This window comes from Gobio gobio, assembly GCF_949357685.1.
Source record: "Gobio gobio genome assembly, chromosome: 10".
NCBI lineage: Eukaryota > Metazoa > Chordata > Actinopteri > Cypriniformes > Gobionidae > Gobio > Gobio gobio.
In genome coordinates this window covers 53,199,937-53,220,783 of record NC_137116.1, presented here as the reverse complement: position 1 = coordinate 53,220,783, position 20,847 = coordinate 53,199,937, and the positions used below count along the sequence as shown (strand labels likewise).

Here is a 20,847-nt window from a genome sequence, read left to right as displayed (position 1 = left end):
CTAATATAGACTTGTGTGTGACGTCTGCGCTGATAATAGCTGTAATTTATGACACCAGCCAGAAAAACACAGCAATTTCAACATGGATTTGTTTATGGTGCCATACGTAATTTGTCTGCATGCACCTGGCTGATTATATATTGATTTTGTGTGTCTGTGTGCAGTTTCGGTACTTAGGAAAGCAGTTTGAATATTCCGCTCCTGTATACCTTCAGTGGGGGACGCAGCGCATAGATTCAGCTCCACATCTCCGCTGTGAGTATCTTGACCATTTGTGCATGTTTTATTCTGTGGAGGTCCAATGAACATCCTGAAGAATGATCGAATTCACTAAACAACGCACTTACTAATTGGCATAACTTAAATGCGTACAAAATATAAACATTTAATCTGTAATCTAGTTTAACTAGTTCTATTGTATAATACAATAATTATTTTAATTAATATGTTATATATTGTAAACATGCAATGTATTAAATGAACACATTAATGCGGGCGATTAATTTTTTCATTTTAACGCATTAAAAATATTTAACGCAATTAAAGTAGCGTCCGTTTTTATATCCATTTTTTACCAAATGTTACATTATATGATCACGCTCTTATTCATCTAAATGCTTTTAAACAATCTAAGCGCGACAAGACACAAGAGAACACCCTGTCTGTCAATTTCCTGTCTGTGTGTGTGTGTGTGTGTGTGCGTCTCATGTCAGCTCATTGAGAGACACCCTGACACACACACACACACACACAGACAGGACAAGTCAGTCTCGTGCACACATCGAGTTCTCTTTCGCTCTTGAACAAACAATAACAACAACACAGATGATGTCTGTTATTAATGTTCATCAAAGAACAACGGGAACAGAATTTTTTTTAGCTTTAATGATGATTAATCTATATTTCATTTATTATTTATGCCGTTAAGAAAGGTGTTTGATAACTATTACATTTCTGTATATGTCTAACAGAGAAGGCCATGGGTAAATATAACATTTATTATAATGCATGGGCGTTGGAACCATTTTATGTGGGTGGGACAAGAACCACTTTTTACGATCAATGATATTGGACCCACTCACTTTTATCGTCTCTAATTCAGCACATGTCTGTTTACCTTCCCCTAACCGATAAACACTTGTTATTAAACGCATGTTAGACGCTTTATTTCCTCTTTTCCAATATTTTATTCATTTTTATTGAAAATAAATGCCTTTCCGATCTGATATGTGATTGGAAAAGGGAGTAGAGCGAGTTCTGCAAAAGGCGGATTTGAAATGCGGGTTGAACTTGATGCCATGTGTCTTACCCCTACACTATTACCACTCTCATTGATTCAGTGATTTCCGTAATTTTGTCTTTCCCAACCAGACGTTTAGCAAACAAGGCGGTATATATATCTACTCCAGTAAAAAAATTCTGTGAGAGGACCCACCCACATTTTTTTTGCTTCCGACGCCCATGTTATAATAGGTTTATGTAAAGATTGTTTTAAGTTCACTTAAATTAAAAGTTGTTATTTTTTAAAGCCTAATAAATGTTGAAATTGGGAGCTTGAATACAGGCCTTCATTCATAAAAAATATGCCATTACAACACATTTAAAATATGCTGTCTTTAAATTGTTTCTACATTAATTTGGAGAGTAACTGAAATTATTAAAATATCAAAATATTAAAAACTCCAAAAATATTTGCAATTAATTTCGATTTATTACAGAAATTTTTGTATTAATTAGTTTTTTTTTTTTAAAATATCGATTCCCAGCACTAATATATATATATTGTGTGTATATTTTATATATGTGTATATATATACTATATATATATATATATATAATTTTTATATTATATATTGTATGTATATATATAATAATTGTAAAATGTACATATATATTGTCTTTTAAAATGTGACCCTGGACCACAAAACAAGTCATAAGGGTAAAACATTTTTTTTTATAAATAAGCTTTCCATTGATATATGGTTTGTTAGGATAGGACAATATTTGGCCGAGATACAACTATAAAAAAAATCTAAATATTAAAAAAAAATTACCTTTAAAGTTGTCCAAATGAAGTCCATAGCAATGCATATTTCTAATAATAATACATGCTTTATATATTTATGGAAGGAAATTTATAAAAATATCTTAATGGAACATGATCTTTACTTAATATCCTAATAATTTTTGGCATAAAAGAAAAATTTATCATTTTGACCCATACAATGTATTGTTGGCTATTGCCACAAATATACCCGTGTGACATATAACTGGTTTTGTGCTCCAGGGTCACATATATACTATTTTATACTTTATAGTATCATCATAACTAACTAACAATGTGTGTATATAGTTAGTAAGTTATTAGACCATATGATTGAAATGATTATGTCATTAATTATCAAGGCTTTGATTAGCGATATCAGGGATAGATGATCTGTGTACATGTTAGAAGACTCTGTCCTTTGATAAGAGTCCAGTATGTTTAAAGAGGACAAGAACAACAATTGAGCCATTGATGCAGCTAGTAAGAGTTTTGTATCTGTTGATTGTGAGCTCACTGTGATCGTGTGTGTGTGTGTGTGTGTGTGTGTGTGTGTGTGTGTGTGTGTGTGTGTGTGTGTGTGTGTGTGTGTGTGTGTGTGTGTGTGTGTGTGTGTGTGTGTGTGTGTGTGTGTGTGTGTGTGTGTGTGTGTGTGTGTGAACAGTGCAGCTGTACGACTGCTCAGTGGGACAGTCCGACTGCAGCCAGTGTCGCGCGGTGGCGGCCAATTATGGATGTGTGTGGTGTGCCAATGAAACTCCCGGCTGTGTGTATAACCAATCCTGCACCAGTGGAACCATGGACACCTGTCCTCCCCCTCTAATTACTGAGGTACACATATGCATGCTCCAAAATTAAATTATGTGGGTGAATTGAGAAATATTTAATCAACCATGATTTAGCTATTTCCTTAAAGATGTATTTTGTTGCCATTTCCTTGGATTTTTTTCTCTTCTGAATTTGCTGCAAACAGCACAGCTTATTTTGTTATTTTCATAATCATAAACCTGTCAGTCTATCAGCTTTCACAAGCCATGGGTTTGATTTCTAAGGCATGCATGAACTGTTAAAGCGTATACCTTTGGATAAAAGCATCTCCTGAATGCTTAAATGTCAATGTGAAGGCAAAAGCTGTCACCGTAGTCACGGGTCTGTTCATAAGTGCAACGTTTGTGTTGAATGATCTAAAGATCTAGTTTGAGTATTCATCTGTGAGAGAGAGCAACCATACGCTTGAGTTGTCTCAGTTTGCTTAATTTCTTTTATTAGCATTTATAATCAACCATTTAGTCAATCATTTATATTCACTCATTGAATCTTTTATATAATTTGTCAATTAATCATTTGTCATTTTTATGTTTTATATTGCATATACACTGCACTTCAAAAGATTTTGATCGGTAGTATTTGTAATGTTTTTAGAAGTCTTTTATTCTCACCAAGGCTGCATTTATTTTATTAAAAATACTATTTCTATTTGAATATATTTTAAAATGTAATGTTTTCCTGTGATCAAAGCTGAATTTATCGTCATTACTCCAGTCTTCAGTGTCACATGATCCTCCAGAAATCATTCTAATATGATGATTTACTGCTAAAGAAACATTTATGATTATTATCAATGTTGAAAACAGTTGTGTAAAACATTTTTTTTAATGAATCTTTGATGAATAGAAAGTTCAAAAGAACAGTATTTATCTGAAATAGAAAGCTTTTGCAACATTTTACTACCGTTCAAAAGTTTTGGGTCAGTAACAAATTTTTTTTTTTTTGGGAACTTAATTTATTAATATATTTATTCATTAAGGATGCATTAAATTGATCAAAAGTGACAGTAAAGACATTTAGAATGTTACAAAAGATTCTATTTAAAATATGCTAAATGCTAATAAATGAACTTTATATTCATCAAAGTATTCATATTCATATTTTTTAAATATTAATAATCAGAAATGTTTCTTGAGTAGCAAATCATCATATTAGAATGATTTCTGGAGGATCATGTGACACTGTAGACTGGATAATGATTCAGCTTTGATCATAGGAATAAATTACATTTTAAAATGTATTCAAATAGAAAACTGTTATTTTACATTTTAATAATATTTCACAATATTACAGCTTTTTTGTATTTTCAATCAAATAAATGGAGCCTTGGTGAGCAGGAGAGACTTCTTTAAAAACATTAAAAATATTACAGATCAAAAAAGTATTTTTATATATACATTTAATATATTATTTTGGTTGTTATTGTGGGTTAATCTTCAGATTTTGGGGTTTAATGTAATATTTTTGTTTAAGAATAAAATATATCCATTTTAAGGTTTCATGGAATAATGTGAAGCAATTTGATATAAAAACATTTGTTGGATTTGTGCTGGTCAGACGAAGTCAAACTGAGCATTTAAACATACGCCACTGAGATTATTCAATAAACCCTGCTCATTTTTATCATCCCTTTCTCCTGTTGTCGACTCTTCCCTGCGTTCCTCTGTCAACATCTCAAGCTGATGTTAGTACAGAATACAACATACAGTGTTAACTGGTTTTGGGTATCAGGCAAAACAGATATCTTCTGGTTAAAAGACTGGATCTCATATATTCCTGCCCTGGCGTGGTGTCTCTTTGCTCTTTTTCACTCACATCATTTTTAAAACATTAAAACACTGTGAGGATCAAACAATTGTTGTTGCACTGCCAGTTCAACCTTCATTATTTCAGCAGTTCCTAAATAATGATCATTTTGCAAACCAATTATTAGTCGTGTGCAACCCTTGGCGTGTGTTAATTTTGGTCTCACATTTATAAAGGACACTGTGTGTTTTGTACATTCGAATTTAATTTGGGGAAAAGGTCAATTGAAGGTGAAGTTAGCAATTTCTGGGAAATGCTGTTGAAAGTGGTTTAGCAGAACAACACAATTATAGCCAATCAACATTAGGGGGCGTGTCCACTCATGATGGGGGAGGAGAGAGTGAGCAAGAGGAAGATTTGAACTGTAGAAAGACTGTAGAAAGAGAGATGGATGAGAGGCATTACCAACGGTCAGATGATGTGTTGATATTTGAACAGCTTTCCAGCGCTGGAGAGACCTATAGGCCTGAAAACAGACACAGAGGCTGCTTTGTTTCTGCTCCATATGTGAATAACAGGTTTTGCTGTTATTCTGTTGTTGTGATGTTTGCTATAGTAACAGGACAGTTTGAGTGTCATTGTTTGTCTGGAGCTGGTGTGCTGCTGGTGGCCAGTGTTGGGGAAAGTTACTTTGAAAAGTAATGCATTACAATATTGCGTTACTCCCTTAAAAAGTAACTAAGTAATGCGTTACATTACTTTTGCGTTACTTTTTCTCACCTGGGCTGGGCTTGTTTTGTTTTTTTTATAACAAAAAAGTTATATTTTTGTGCAATGGTAAAGACCTCTTGAGTCTTCATACCAAAAGTGAAATAATAAGTCCCAGGCTGAGGTAAAAATGCATATTCACGCGTGAACAGTAGAGGGCGCAGCTCTGCTGCCATTCTGGATAATGGTAGAATAGGATGCAGGAGAAAAATCTAGTAATTTTCATCATCAAAGGTCAGCAGCAAGACATTGGTAAATTAAATATAAAGGTAGATTATGCATAAAAATAGTTGTTTTATTTAACATTTAATTATTGGAGGTTTGCATAGTTCTCTGATTTTGCATTTGACTGATTTTATTCATTTTGAGGAGTACAGAATCTTTATTGTGCAAGTGAGATAAATAAATGTTCACATTTAGTCTGGAACTACAAATATGTTCACACACACAACGCCTCTGCACTTATTTTTCTCAACATGGGGACAGGAGAGCTGTCAGTCAAATAAATGTGAAAAAGTAACTTGCGTTCCTTTTTTTGAAAAAGTAATTCCGATATTTTGTTGTAAATTTGAAAAGTAATGCGTTACTTTACTAGTTACTTGGAAAAAGTAATATTATTACATAACTCAAGTTACTTGTAATGTGTTACCCCCAACACTGGTGGTGACTAACTACAAAACTCTTGCTTGTGTATTAGGGATGCACCGAATCCAGGATTCACTTTCGGTCGAATATTGGGCTTTTTGATGGAGAATTTTTTTTCTTCTTAGAATTTTTTTCACCTGAACCGAACCCTAGGCTTGCACTACGCACACTATGCTGGTCAACGTAATGACGCCAGCGTTGATTACGGGAATGTTTTTACCTCGCGAGCAGGGACTTTCGGAGGGGGAAATATTTATCCGGAACTTCATTTAGACCCTGCGGTCGAAACACACCAAGTACCAGCCCAAAGTTCCTAGTTCCTGGGGAAAGTTCTTGCGATGGAAAAGCGGCTAAAGTGGGCCATTCGAATGCAGGCTGTGAGAAAGTGAAAATGGAACTTGTGAACAGAAAACGTGTTGTTTGGCAGTACTCTCAGTCAAAAGAAGGCGATTCAAGTCGAGCTACATGTTCAATTTGCAATACCGATTTATCTCGTGGTGGCAAGAACCCTAAACAATAGCCGCTGTTAAAACATTTGCGTATTAAACATCCGAAAGAATACAAGTTGTGCATGAGGGAATCTACAGACACTTCAGATACGGCAAAGAAAGGACAGTCATCCTGGCATAATGTTGCCTATTCTTTCCTTTTCACTCACAAAAATACACTGCTGTGGACTGAGGATGGGAGTAGGATTCGGTATTCGGTTTCGGATTCGGCAGAATCTTAACCAGTGGATTCAGTATTCGGCCGAACCCCAAAAATCTGGATTCGGTGCATCCCTGTTGTATATACTAGGGGTGTAACGGTTCAAGCTACTCACTCGTGGTTTTGGTTTTGGTTTTGGTACGGTTCGGTTTGTGCTATGTTCAGGGAAATTAGGACTGTTATTAAGAACAACTGCAAGCAACAGCACAAATACATACAATAGAGCAAAGATTTCAATAAAATAATATATAAAATACATAAAATAATCCGGGTTTTTCAGGAAGGTCTAACAGTAGTTTTCAGGAGCAGAAATTGAATAAAGTAATCAAATTTAAAATAACATTGTATATTATAATCTTCACTGTATAAATGAAATAAAGATGAATCATTATTGAAGTTACAAAAGCTATTCAGTCAAGAGAAGTGAGTGATTTCTTTGATTAACATTATAAACACAGATAATAACACAAAATGCAAAGATGCAGTACCTACTACACATGAACACGTCTTTCTCGACTGTTTACGCTTTACTTAAGACATAACTTACTATGTTTGCTAGGATACTCGCCAAGACGGGCATGTTGACATCATTTTTGTGTGAATTTGTCCATTCGAGTGCAAGACTTGAAAGAGAACTCAATATTTGCGCACTATCTGCACACTTCAGATGAGTACACACACGCACTCACAAACACACAAATCTCCTCTCAGCGTGCGCACGTTCTCTTGAATGTTTGCATTGCAAGGCTTAAATGAGTTTAGTTTAGACTCTGATAGCATCGTGTGCTGTTCAGGTCTCACCTGCGCTCGCACGCTATCAACCCCGGGTGATGACGGCGTAAATGACAGGTCATGTTCGAGCAGACGGCACTCGCATACAAGATTGACTGCTTTGTCCATGCTTTTGTAATGTATTGGGAAGCCAGAATGTGTGTATCCATCGACAAAAACATACATTAGCCTAACTCTGTCTGTCTGTCTTATTTTCAACAAACCATATGTTGTGGAAAAATATCTTTAGTGGTGAAGACAATGAAAACCAAACCCTCTTGTCTTCAAAGTATTTCATTCTTTCAAGAAGGCCATTCACATACAGACACGCGAAGGGCAGCCTCACCCAGTGTGGGATGCCTAATATACATCTTTTGTTTTCCTGTTATGTTAATTTAATTGAAGATCTATACCATGTAAGGTGACAAAACATCTCTTATTCTCTAGGCTCAGGACATTTAACACCTTTTTTTGCAAAGACACTTTCAGCAGAGATTTGAAATAGCACACAGTCATTTTCCACTAAGACCAGTTGCATAAACTTAGCCATTATGTTTAGACTGTGTCTTAAGAACTAATTTGATACACTAGCAATTAGTCAAGAGGTATCAATCAGTCTAACTTTTCTGATTCAAATTAGACCAATCTTACTTTAAATGTAACTGACTTAAAAAAGTTAAGAACAGTCTTGAAGAAAAAAACTATTAAGACTAGTCTAAGCAGTTTATGCAACCGGCCCCCTGATGTTTGTTTTCATGCAAGCTCATACGATACATAAGGTGAATAAATTTTACATGAAGCGAAATTAATTTTCACTACACATATTATAGATGCGTCGTCAGATTTAACATGAACCACGGTGCAAGTGAATGGTACGGTTAGATTTTTTGTTCTTCCTTAGTTTTTGTTCGTCATCTTTACTTTATTTTTCACGAAGCATTATTTTGCTTCGATTCAGCTATGATAAAGAGACACCACTCTTTCATTGCGTTTTCATGCATTTTGGGGGCGGAGCAATGAAGGGAGGGGTGTGTTTGTTTGGATTGATTTCAGATTTCAAGTGTTTCAAAGAAATTGCTTACCGCACCTTTTGAATATTTAAAGGAACACTCCACTTTTTTTGAAAATAGGCTCATTTTACAAGTCCCCTAGAGTTAAATAGTTGAGTTTTACCGTTTTTTAATCCATTCAGCCGATCTTTGTATCTGGGGGTAGCACTTTTAGCATAGCTTAGCATACATCATTGATTCTGATCAGTCCATTAGCATCTCATTCAAAAAAATGACCAAAGACACTTTCAATATTTTTCCTATTTAAAACTTGACTCTTCTACAGTTACATCGTGTGCTAAGACCAACTGAAAATGAAAAGTTGCGATTTTCTACACCTATATGGCTAGGAACTACTTTCTCTTTCCTGTGTAATAGTCGCGGATCTTCGCGGCCGTAACATGGCTGCAGAAGCGCAATGATATTACAGCGCCTGAAAGTAGCCCCAGCTGGGTAACTTTCAATGTGACCGGCACTAAGTTCGTGTAGTTGCAGATAAAGTTTCAGGCTTGCAGCCGACAAATTGTGTTGTGGATTTAGCTGTGTGATTAGCCATGGTTCTGTGTGTTGTAAAGGGCTGTGATAGTAAGTCGAAGGTGTAACAACCACCATCTTTCACAGAATACCAACTAATCATTGCGCCGCTGTAGCCATGGTACGGCCGCGAAGATCCGAGACTATTACACAGGAATGAGAAGGTAGTTCCTAGCCATATAGGTGTAGAAAATCGCAACTTTTAATTTTCAGTTGGTCTTAGCACACGATGTAACTGTAGAAGAGTCAAGTTTTAAATAGGAAAAATATTGAAAGTCTCTTTGGTCATTTTTTTGAATGAGATGCTAATGGACTGATCAGAATCAATGATGTATGCTAAGCTATGCTAAAAGTGCTACTGCCAGATACAAAGATCGGCTGAATGGATTCAAAAACGGTAAAACTCAACTATTTAACTCTAGGGGACTTGTAAAATGAGCCTATTTTCAAAAAAAGTGGAGTGTTCCTTTAAGAGGTCATTTTGTCAAACTGCTCTCTGCAGTTATTGACTTTTTTAATCTGTGTACAGGTGGAGCCACTGACCGGTCCACTGGAGGGCGGCATACTGCTGACGATCCAGGGATCAAACCTAGGCCAGAGCTTCCAGGACATCCAGGCAGGAGTGACGGTGGCAGGGGTCAGCTGTAGACCTCTGCCTGGGGCCTATCGCATTTCCACCAGGTACAACGCCAGGTTTTCGTGCAACAAATAATACAAGACGTTGCTGTCAAAATTCATCTGTGCATAATTCTGGTTTTGTTTTCAGCATTGTGTGTGAGCTCCAGGCCAGCGCAAATGTCACAGCGGGACCGGTCATCATCACTGTCAGAGGTTCAGAGAAAGGAGAGTCCCAGCAGACGTTCTCATATCAGAACCCACAGCTGAGCATGATTGTGCCCGAAAGAGGGCCCTTGGCTGGGGGCACGACACTAACGGTGCACGGGTCGCAGCTCCTGACGGGACAAAGAACAGAACAAAAGAGTGACCAAATCACTGGCTTACAGGCGTTCCTGGGCTCAAATCCGTGTCGCATGTAAGCACTTATATCTTTCATCTGTTTATTGATGGAAAATGCTAATGCAATTCACTGAAAGGAAGCTGCAAGGTGCATTTACATAAGGGCGTGTTTACACTTGGCATGTTTGCTTCGGTTAAAACAAACCCTGGTGCGATTGCTCTGTTAGTGTGGAACGCTGCTATTTTAACCCTGGTGTGCACCAAAGTTGTGTAGACCGTTGAAAAGATGGGTCTCGATCCGCCTCTAAACCAACTCTGATGCGGTTCGAATTAGGGGTGAAATGGTGTAAATTTCACATCATGATTATAGTGACCCAAATTATCACGGTTATCAATATTATCACGGTTTTCTTCAAATGAAATGAAAGTGTTCAAAAAGAACACACTTAAAACATTTCAACAAGTTTTATTTTTGAAAATCAACAAACAACAAATAAATCCGCAGCTCTATGCACTTTTTTAAGCTAGATTCAATTTTGTGGGATTTCCTTCCTTATAATGGCCGTCGTCAATAGCAACGCTTAATAACAATTTGGTGTAAATATAATCTCTAATATTATCTCTGTAAATATATTCTCAAGCAATATTCTCATCAGTGTTCTATCAGCTATGACACATTTAAATCTAACATATTTTGTGTATGAGCCCAAACGGTATCCTAGTGAAATAATGCATATTTTATTAAATATCAAAAATAGATGAACACTTTACAGCTGGTTTTATGACTGTAAGTAATTTTCTTCAAATGCTATAGAAGTTAGAAACGTGTATAATCTTGTATGTAACTTTAGAGACGGTCCCTGAATTCGCAATTTGCGAACGTCGAGCTAACTTTATGCCAGTCATATCAGATGCGCTGTGGCTCTGCTGTGTTTGTTTGAAACTATTTTCGCTGCTGAAATAGAACAAAAACAGTCAAACACTGTATGATGAGTGAATATCCTGCGTACATCGCACGTTTTCAGTGAGTGAGAGCGCGCTCTGAACAAACCTCCGGCTAATCTGAACGCTTCTGATTATTAGAAACACATGTGGTTGGTTATAATGCGCAACGCGATTATAACAGATGGCTTTTGAGAAGACTAATAAGTTCAACCGCCAAAGTGGCTAGTGTGAGTGGTAGTTATAACAGATGTAGTTTTGGTATTGAGGTCAAAGTCCACTTGCCTTGCGTTCGTAGTTTTGAAGTGTTTCCCCTATTACAGTGACTTTATTCTGGCATGTTCTGCAGACAGGGTGACCATCTGCGATTAAGTTTCCCTCAGGACTTTTGTAAAAGCCAAAATATGACACACCTCAGATTTGGTCCTTTTAGAGGCTGAACAATCCCCTGAGTGCTGTCACTGCCTTGTGCCATTTCTTCTCATTCAAAAAACAGCGTTGCGCCTGCACCAGACTGACGCTGACTGGACAGGATTTACCATGCGTTTTCAAAATCGTGATAATCACGAGCGGTTTTAATGATAATGAATTTTTAAATGATATTACTAACCGTCAGTACATTTTATCGTGGTTTATCGTGAAACCAGTAATCGTTCCATCGCTAGTTCGAATGAAATATGAACGCAACACTGACCAAAGACATGTAAACAAAGCAAAAACGGGACATGCGACCCTAAAAAGGACAGAATGCTCAAGCACCTGTTTTTGCCCATCACAGTTCGGTACAGGCGTAAGAACCGCGTCTCCTCGCAGCAGATCTTGGTTTGTGTGTGTGACGGAGGGATTCCTGCCGCTGTTTTTAGGGATGCACCGATAGGATTTTTTGGGGCAGATACCAATTTTAACAAACAATTATTGTCCGGTTCCTATATAGATACCGATATTTGTCACTTGCCCTCTTATTTGAAATTTTGTCTATAAAATAGAGTATTTTGATCATGTTTTAAATCAGCAAAGTTAAAAAAACATACACTAACTTATAGCCTACTTGCTAGTTTATTGCTGCATTATAAAATCATTTCTAATGAACATAGACTGGATCCATTTAACATTCAGCAGGCCAACATAAATACGTAAATACAACAGAACAAGACACATATGAAATAAACAAGGCTTTTCAAGTAGGTTTAATTTTAAATACCACTCTTCACTGTATAAATTAAATGCATATATTATTATTACATTGAGACGTAGCTCTTCTGTACAACATTAATCTTGTCCCAGTTACTTTGTTAAACTGAACTTATATTTTGATGGGTTGCCGTGAAGACTTTCGAGTTCCTGTGTGTGTTTATGATATGACGATAGATTTTGTCGAATGAAACGGTAAAATGCTCATGAAGTGACTCAGAGATGCATTCATGTCCTCATATTGAGGCGGCAGAGGCTGAAAAACAGCGAGTTTCTGTGTGTGTGTGTGTGTGTGTGTGTGTGTGTGTGTGTGTGTGTGTGTGTGTGTGTGTGTGTGTGTGTGTGTGTGTGTGTGTGTGTGCATGAGTGCGCGCGTGTGTGGTAAATGAAACCACGCGTCTGCGCCATTCTCACAGAGACACAGAAACATGCAGGATTCATATTTAAACAGTCTTTTTACAGCTTAATATTCACAGACACTAGTATATATGCCGATTTGATTTAAGTGACTGACCTACGTTTTATTTATTCATCAAAACTTTGACATATTCCGTGACATTTCACTTTTTATGACTGGATTCCGTCTGCGTTGTCCACATCGCGGAAATGAATCCTTATGAAAGATACAAAAGGTATTTAGTAAAAAGTAGTGAATTTTTTTTTTTTATAGGTCTTTTGTTGTTTGATTAACATTTTTTAGGTCTTTTGTTGTTTGATTAACATTAAAATGCAAACAGCAGCGCAGCAGGAATATTAATCTTGGATTATGCAGCAGACATTGCACAGCTCAGTGCCTTCACACAGTTCATTAATAAACCATTGGTTTGTTATATCGGCCTTTTTCATGCTATAGCCGATATGCCGATGATTTTTAAACTGATCAAAAATCAGCCAATAAATATCGGTGGCCGATACATCGGTGCATCCCTAGTTGTTTTAACTCCTTTACACATTTGATAAGCTCTTCACTAGTTCTCAGCTGGTCAAAATACCATCATATGTAGCTACACACACAACGAGCGCATTTTTCCCAGCACACAGCATTGTTTTGGATGTGCGGTAAGTTCTGTCACGAAATGTACGCAATAAAAGCCAGGTTGTGAGCATATCCCTATGCCTTTAGGTTCTTTGTTAAAATGCCAATGTGAACTCTAAGCGTACCATGACTACATGTTTTGTTTGGTCCAGACCAAATGGACCAAACGTACAAACCGAACGATAATAAGTCTTCTCTCTGTTTTTTTTCCATAAGCAATGAAGTGAGTGACACGAGGCTGATTTGTCGCACCACTCACTCAAATAAAACTGGAAAAGTGCCAGTCAAAGTCGTGTTTGGAGAAGCCGAGAGGATTTTGGATAGTGTCCTTTTCAGCTATATGGAAGACCCAGTGATTATTGATGCAAAACCTACTGAGAGTTTCTACGGGTGCGTGCGCTCAAGCCCTACTCTTGTGCATTCTTCATCTACATCATGAGACGCTGTATTCCTCTAACGTTTTCATTTCAATTTAGGGGTGGACGTAAAATATACGTGAGCGGCCAAAACCTAAATGTCGTTCAGCACCCGAAGATGACAGTCTCTTATGAGCCTAGAGAGAGCTTTGAAGCCAGAAGACGTCGATACACTCATGTTTCCGCCAGGAGTCCCCTGGTTATGGTAAAACAGCCCGGAAACTCATTTCACACATTGCTTCAACCAATTTTACATATCAAGCACAGAATTCATTTTCAAAATTAATGCAAACAGGACTGATACATTTTGATTCGTTCTCAGAGGTTCAAATATTTATTCAGAGATGGTTTAATCATTTACTTGACTAAATTTGAACTTGTTAACTCCGTGAGAGAAAATGTTCTGCAGTAGTGAATATGGTTCTTTCTGTCTTCAGAGTCAGAGTTTGTGCACCAATGTGACCTCGGAGCAAATGATTTGCAAGAGCCCAGAAGTGCCGTCGAAATCCAGGATTGTGCGAGTGTGGTTCGAGATGGACAATGTGCACATCGACTTTCACACCATCAAGAACAAGCCATTCACGTACCACCCTAACCCAGACTTATTCCAGCTCAACAGCGAGTCCCAAGGAACGGCCGTCCGATTCAAACCTGGAGGAGTCCTGGCCGTAGAGGTGCATGCATTTCTGTTTCATTATTATTCTGTATTATTCAATAAAAAGTGATTTTAGTATACACAGGGTTCCCACTCGTCCTGGAAAACCTTGAAAACCTGGAAAATTGATGACAAATTTTCAAGTCCTGGAAAACACATGGAAAATTAGAGAAAATATAAAATGTCCTGGAAAATCTTTTTGTTGTCTGGGAAAATTCTTTAAAAAAAGTTATTTCTTTAGCCGAGTATAAAGAGTTTATCGCTGGCCCAAACAATTAGCGCTAGTTGCAGAAAGCACATGTTCAGGAATGCTGAGTTTGATGCGTGTGAGTAGTATTTGAATAATGATGTTTAATAGCTAATGCTATTAACTGCTCAAATGTAAGCAGTGAATGTTAACTCGTAAGCTGCTACCTAATCACATCATTTTGATATAAAGTCAGAATTGCAAGAAATAGTCAGAATTGCGTGATATAAACTCGCAAGTCTTTTCTTCACAATTGACTTTTTTGCGCAGTTGCGAGTTTATATCTTGCAATTCTGAGGGAAAAAAAGTTGCGACAATTTTCGCGTTTATATCACAAATATGTAAACTCGCAATTGCGAGAAAGTCAGAATAGCGAGATAAAAAGTCACAATTACCTTTTCTTTCTATTCTGTGGTGTAAACAAGCTTCCATAGTCATAATGTATGATTAAGAGCTCATATTGAAAAATGCTGGATTGTTAAGTAATGGCAATAAACTGTACGGCTTTTAAAGACTTAGAAAGCAATATTTGGCATGATCCTTGTCTTTTATTCCCGCCGTAGTAAAATTGAAAATGTCCTGGAAAAGTGCTGGAAAATGGTTGCTGAAAAAGAGTGGGAACCCTGATACAACCAGTATTATTTTAGTATCATTTTGTTCTATTATAGTGTAAGAATTAACTTTTTATTTTTATAGTTTCTGTTTTCATCTTAATTTTGTTGTTTTTTTGTCCTTTTTATTCGTTTTTGTTCTTTTTAAATATTACTATTTAGGATTAATTTATTCATTTCCAATTTGTAATTTCAGTGCTTCAACTAATGTAGTCAGTTGCCATTGCAACATTTCTCATTTTTGTTTAGTTTAAAGTGCCCTTATTAAGCTTTTCGTATATTACATTTCATATAGTGTGTAATGTAGCTGTTTGTGAATGAAAAGGAGTTACACTTTATTTTAAGGTGACATAGTTGCATTGTACTTACTCAAATAAGTACGGAGTAATTAATCAACCACATGTACTTACTATAGAGTTATGGTTTGGTTTACGGTTAGTTACTTGTAATTATGCATAATTTACTGTTATTACTATAGTAGTAATAACGTGTAACTGTCACCTTAAAATAAAGTGTTGCTGTCTTCAAAGTGCACAATAAATGAAGTTATTGTGTCCCAAAAGAAAGAACTGAACAGTGATTCATGCACAAACCTGCGTAGGTTTGTACAAATTTGCATAATATCAGCCTATGGTCTTCATTGGCTGCCTGTGAACAACATCTGAGGAAGCCCCTGGAGCTGAAATTCAGATATGATAATGGCTGTTTAGTTTCTGACCAAGCGGCTCCTCCCGCAGTTTCTCTTGAAGCCAATACGGAAGTGATATAAACTGTAATTCATCGTCTGGCCACTAGAGACAGACTCCAGAAGGAGCAGAATCTCATTGAGCTTATGTTAAAATGCCCAACTTTACAGCAGAAGAACACATGTTTACAGTCTGGGACAAATTGTGGTTTTGGTCTATACGGCTAATTTTGCCCTTCATGACGACTGTGAGGGGGGAATTTTGTTATAACTCATTCGTTTACATTATATAAATCTTAAAGTTCTGCATAATTAAGGGCGTGGCCACTTTGAGTGACAGGTGGATTGCCGTTTGTCTGCTGTCTGTTAGTCATCGCATCACCTCAGCTCTGAAAATTTTTACTGGAGTAGATGCCAATTACATCAAGTACAAATATACTGCCCTGTTTGCTAAATTAACACAAAATTACAAAATTATGGAAATCACTGTATCTTTAAGAGCAGCAGTAGAGTAGGGGTCAAGTTTTGATGCAAATCAAACCGAGGTTCGAATCCGCCTTTTGCCGAACTCACTCTACTCCCTTTTCCCATCACAAATCAGATCGGAAAGGCATTTATTTTCAATAAAAATGAAGAAAATATTAGAAAAGTGGAAATAAAGCGTCTAACATGTGTTTAATAACAAGTGTTTATCGGTTAGGGGAAGGTAAACAGACATGTGCTGAATTAGAGACGATAAAAGTGAGTGGGTCCAATATCATTGATCGTAAAAACAATGGTGGACATGATGGGAACACATTTACCGAATAAATTCCTTTATACGTATAAAAAAAAAGACATGTGACTGCGATGGGACGGCATAACTGGACCAACCAGCGGCCCGATCTGCATCTGAAGATGCTGTTTTGGTCATTCTGTAATGCCTGAGCAAAGTCTGTCGTCAAAGTGTTTGGGTATAATTCCCTCCCAGAAGCGCCTGCTTCCCATCTGAATGCAAGATAACAGCGATTAGCGCATTGCATTTCGTCTGCGCGTTCTGAGGCGCGAAAATAATTATATACAGTGGCTTCAACTGCAACAACTTCCATTTTTCTTAGTGATATTTAGCGGCAGTTTATAAGGAAGTGACGATTTAGTTCTCTTCGAATAACTGGATGGAAACGCTGCTATATTTACAAATGTTTTATGCGATATTCCAAATTTGCGCATTAAATTTGTCATGTTTTTTTGTAATGTAAAAAAAAAAAACCTTGGATGCATGTAAAGCTATTATAAGAGACCTCCAAAACAAAATTAGGAACCTTTAAAATAGCATAATGGGCGCACTTAAATTTTTTTCATCTAATATTTATATTTTATTTCGGATTTATTTCAATTAACAAAAATGATTTTAGTAGTTTTAGTTAATGATAATAGTCCTGTTGTGACTGTGGATGTGTGTTTTGTCTCTGAAGGGTAAGGGACTGACACTGGCTATGGGCAAAGAGGAAGTTCTGGCCCGGCTGGGGAAGGAAGTGTGTGACGTCAAGACTCTGGATAACACACACCTGTACTGCGAACCTCCTGTGGAACAGCCTCTCGCCCTGGACGACGATGACTTACCCAGGCTTACGGTCAGTCAGAATCCAGTGGCTTCTTTAGTCATTTTAGTGTACATGTTTATTTTAGTTTAAAATGTAATCAAAAGGTTATTTGTATTCTGGCCCAATCGCCAAATACAGTTCGGGAGTCGCTGTTTTAGTGTTGGTGTAATTTTAGTTTTGAGCATCACAGTTTTTATATCCGCACATGAAGTGATAAAATCACTGCCAATCACAACATCTGGGCCACTTTTTAGCGGACTTTCAATGGGGATTTTAAAAAGTTCTCCAGAATTAGAGATTTTAATGTGTCGGGTGATTTTGGATATTCAATGATGCATGTTAAATATTTTTAGATTACTTTTTTAGCTCACTTAAAACATTAGTAACACTCTTAAATGTAACTTTTTGCCCATATCCATTTTCATAGTCATCATAATGAAAATTATTTAATTATGAATCAAATTAAAATCACTTTTAAAACAATAGATTTTAGTTTCTTAGCCCTTGTGCATCCTTATAGACATTTTTGGCTTTTTCAGTTTAGTTTTTTTTATAACTTTGCCTGTGGTAATGCTAACTGCATAAAATTTGCCACAGGTGTGTATTTTTATTGGAATTTTAATATTTTACCCCCATTTCTCTCTAAAAAAAAAAAAAATATATATATATATATATATATATATATATATATATATATATATATATATATATATATATATATATATATATATATATATATATATATATATATATATATATATATATATATATATATATATATATATATATATATATATATATATATATATATACCCAAAATAGTTCCTCTCAGCGCCTTTTGAACAAAAATTTGCCCATTGGAATCCATTAAAACTGCAGTTTTTAGTCCCATTGCCATTTAAATATAAAATGATGCAATCTTTAATAGGCTTTCGTTCTATTGGCAAGGCTTTAAAATGAAAATTTTTACAATTTTTTACCAGATGGTGTCATTTTTTTCAGGTTTGGCGTATAAAGCAAATACTCACTTTATTCCTGTTTTCTGTTTATGCATATTATAAAGCCAATTTGATAAATTACGCTGCTGTAACTGTGTGGGTGTGTTAGTATGGATGTCAGAGTGTGGTGTGTATTATGAATGTGATAAAAAAAATATGTGTGCTTGTAATATTTGAGAGCGAAAAACTCAGCTGCAAATAACAAATCCAACCGCTGTGTGTCCAGTGGAGTTTTGCTGGCATCTAATGGGGGATAGTGATGGTTTGACTCTTTTGGCTCACAAACGGCTCTTTAAAAAATAAATGTTTTTACTATGACTTTGACTATGATAGGTGTGAAAACAATTCTAAATTAATTATTAAATGAAATCATACTCACAATGTCTCACAATTTCTTTAAAATGCATTGATTTATGAAAGAAGAATAGGGGTGAGCGGGGCACAAAGTATCGCAGGTTAGTTGTAACACACATGGTTTAGCACTTTCCACACATGCCATGATGACGAAACTTGGTGTATTTACTAGTTGCGCAACACTATAGCCTATAGAGAAAAAATTTCGTCAAAATTTAAATCTTTGGAAGATATCACTGAACATTTATTTAACCATAGCAAAAGTACATTTCTTACTTGCGTTAATTTTTCATCTCTGTTTTTTGTGTTTATTTAAAATAAGACAAATCTGATATTATTGTAATCTTATATCTGTTATTTACCAGTTGAGCTAGGTCTTTAATGCTGATCTAACCAGCAGAAGACACGAGCCAGGGTTAAATCACAATTGTGCAGGTGGGGCATGTTGTCACAATTAGAACTGTGCTGTTATATTCAATACTTTTATGAATTCTATTGAGAAACCATGAGAAAAATGTGAATACAGACTGAGAGTTAATGTTCAGAAATGCTTAATTATTCTTATTTTTTTAACTATGCTGTATAGCTGTGTTTTGAAGTGTGTTTGTTGTCAAACTCAAAAATTTGTTTATTTTTAATAATTAAAAAATGCCATTATTTTATTTGAAAAAGTTAATAATTGTATTTTATTGACAAAATATTGTAGTTTTTTTTATTTTATTATATCAGGTAACATTTTAAGCTGTCATTTGGTCATGTTAGAATGTGCCCCTCACATGTTACAATTATACAAAATCTCACTGAGAGCTGATTTTTTGGGATATCAACCTCAAATTTAGAACACAGATTGTTTTAGATTTATGGCTTTGATTTTCTAGCTGTTTTAGAGTTCAACATGTTTCATAAAATATCTATTTTTTATATAATATTATTCATAAATCATTTTCATAAACTTAAAACTCTATAACTTTTTTGGGGTTTCACTTTTTAAACCTTTTTGACTTTAACAATAATCTTCCACGGGTCTTCTTTAAAATGAGACCAAACTTAAGTCTGTGCTCCCAATATACATTTTTTAATGACAGTTTTTCGACATGGACATTTTTGCCCTCTATGGACCTATGTGTAACTTTTTTTAATTGATGCACAAGGGTTAATGTATACATTATTTATTAGTGAATAAAACACTAAAATATTTAGACGTATAGAGTATAAATAAGAAGTACAAAATTTAATAAAAATAAATTTTGGCTTATCAGCCAGAATTTTAACGTTGTGCTTCCCTAATTCTTTCTATGAAGCGTTGTGAAAAACTGAATCCAGTCCAAAAACATTTAGATTTTATTGATTGCATGGTGCAAAAAAAGTACATGTGAATTAAAAGCTAGACATTTCAGCACATTGCTATATTCAGTGCTAATACAAAGACGTATTAAAATCGTGACTTTAAGCTGAAATCTCATTGGTTTGTGTCTTCTTCAGAGGCATATGTCATCGCTAAACAACCTCATGTTAGGTCTGTCTTGAATGCTTTGTATGTTATTATTAAAATCACTTTCTCTGCTGTGAAAATGAGGTTTTTACAACCGACTGCGGCCTGGACCCCGTCTGTTTAAGAAGATGTAATTTATTGCTTCACGCTGTCTTATCACACCTGCTTAGGGTTGTGTCTTTATTTTGCTCTCACATGCTAACATCTGTGTGTGTGTGTGTGTGTGTGTGTGTGTGTGTGTGTGTGTGTGTGTGTGTGTGTGTGTGTGTGTGTGTGTGTGTGTGTGTGTGTGTCTCACTCAGGTGCTAATGGGAAACTTGGCGTTTGACTTGGGTCAGGTGCAGTATGACAACGCTCTACACTCGCCGGTTCCTCTGGCGGCTCAGATCGGGCTGGCGGCCGGGGTGGCGGTGGTGGTGCTCATGGTGCTGGTCATCATTCTCATGTACAGGTAGAGTGACTTCAGGTGGCAGATTCCTCACCCGGCTCGGCTTGTCGTCATGGCGATGAGCCATGAACTCAAATCCAGCACTCAGGAAGAATTCTAATGGTCTCCATTTGTTAGCGGTCGTGCTCTAACTGTGTGT

The 20,847-nt window shown here is 36.1% G+C and overlaps 1 protein-coding gene across 5 annotated transcripts in view; it reads left to right on the top strand.

Annotated features, from left to right (window-relative positions):
* plxnb3 (plexin B3) overlaps positions 1–20,847 on the top strand; it is a 139,643-nt gene that overhangs the window by 99,208 nt on the left and 19,588 nt on the right. For all 5 annotated transcript variants that reach the window (XM_079828012.1, XM_079828011.1, XM_079828014.1 and 2 more), the window contains exons 12-20: positions 165–255; positions 2,709–2,875; positions 9,623–9,774; positions 9,860–10,126; positions 13,436–13,609; positions 13,696–13,840; positions 14,073–14,309; positions 17,288–17,446; positions 20,563–20,711. In XM_079828012.1, coding sequence (XP_079684138.1) covers positions 165–255; positions 2,709–2,875; positions 9,623–9,774; positions 9,860–10,126; positions 13,436–13,609; positions 13,696–13,840; positions 14,073–14,309; positions 17,288–17,446; positions 20,563–20,711 — 1,541 coding nt within the window. The remainder of the gene's footprint in view (positions 1–164; positions 256–2,708; positions 2,876–9,622; positions 9,775–9,859; positions 10,127–13,435; positions 13,610–13,695; positions 13,841–14,072; positions 14,310–17,287; positions 17,447–20,562; positions 20,712–20,847) is intronic.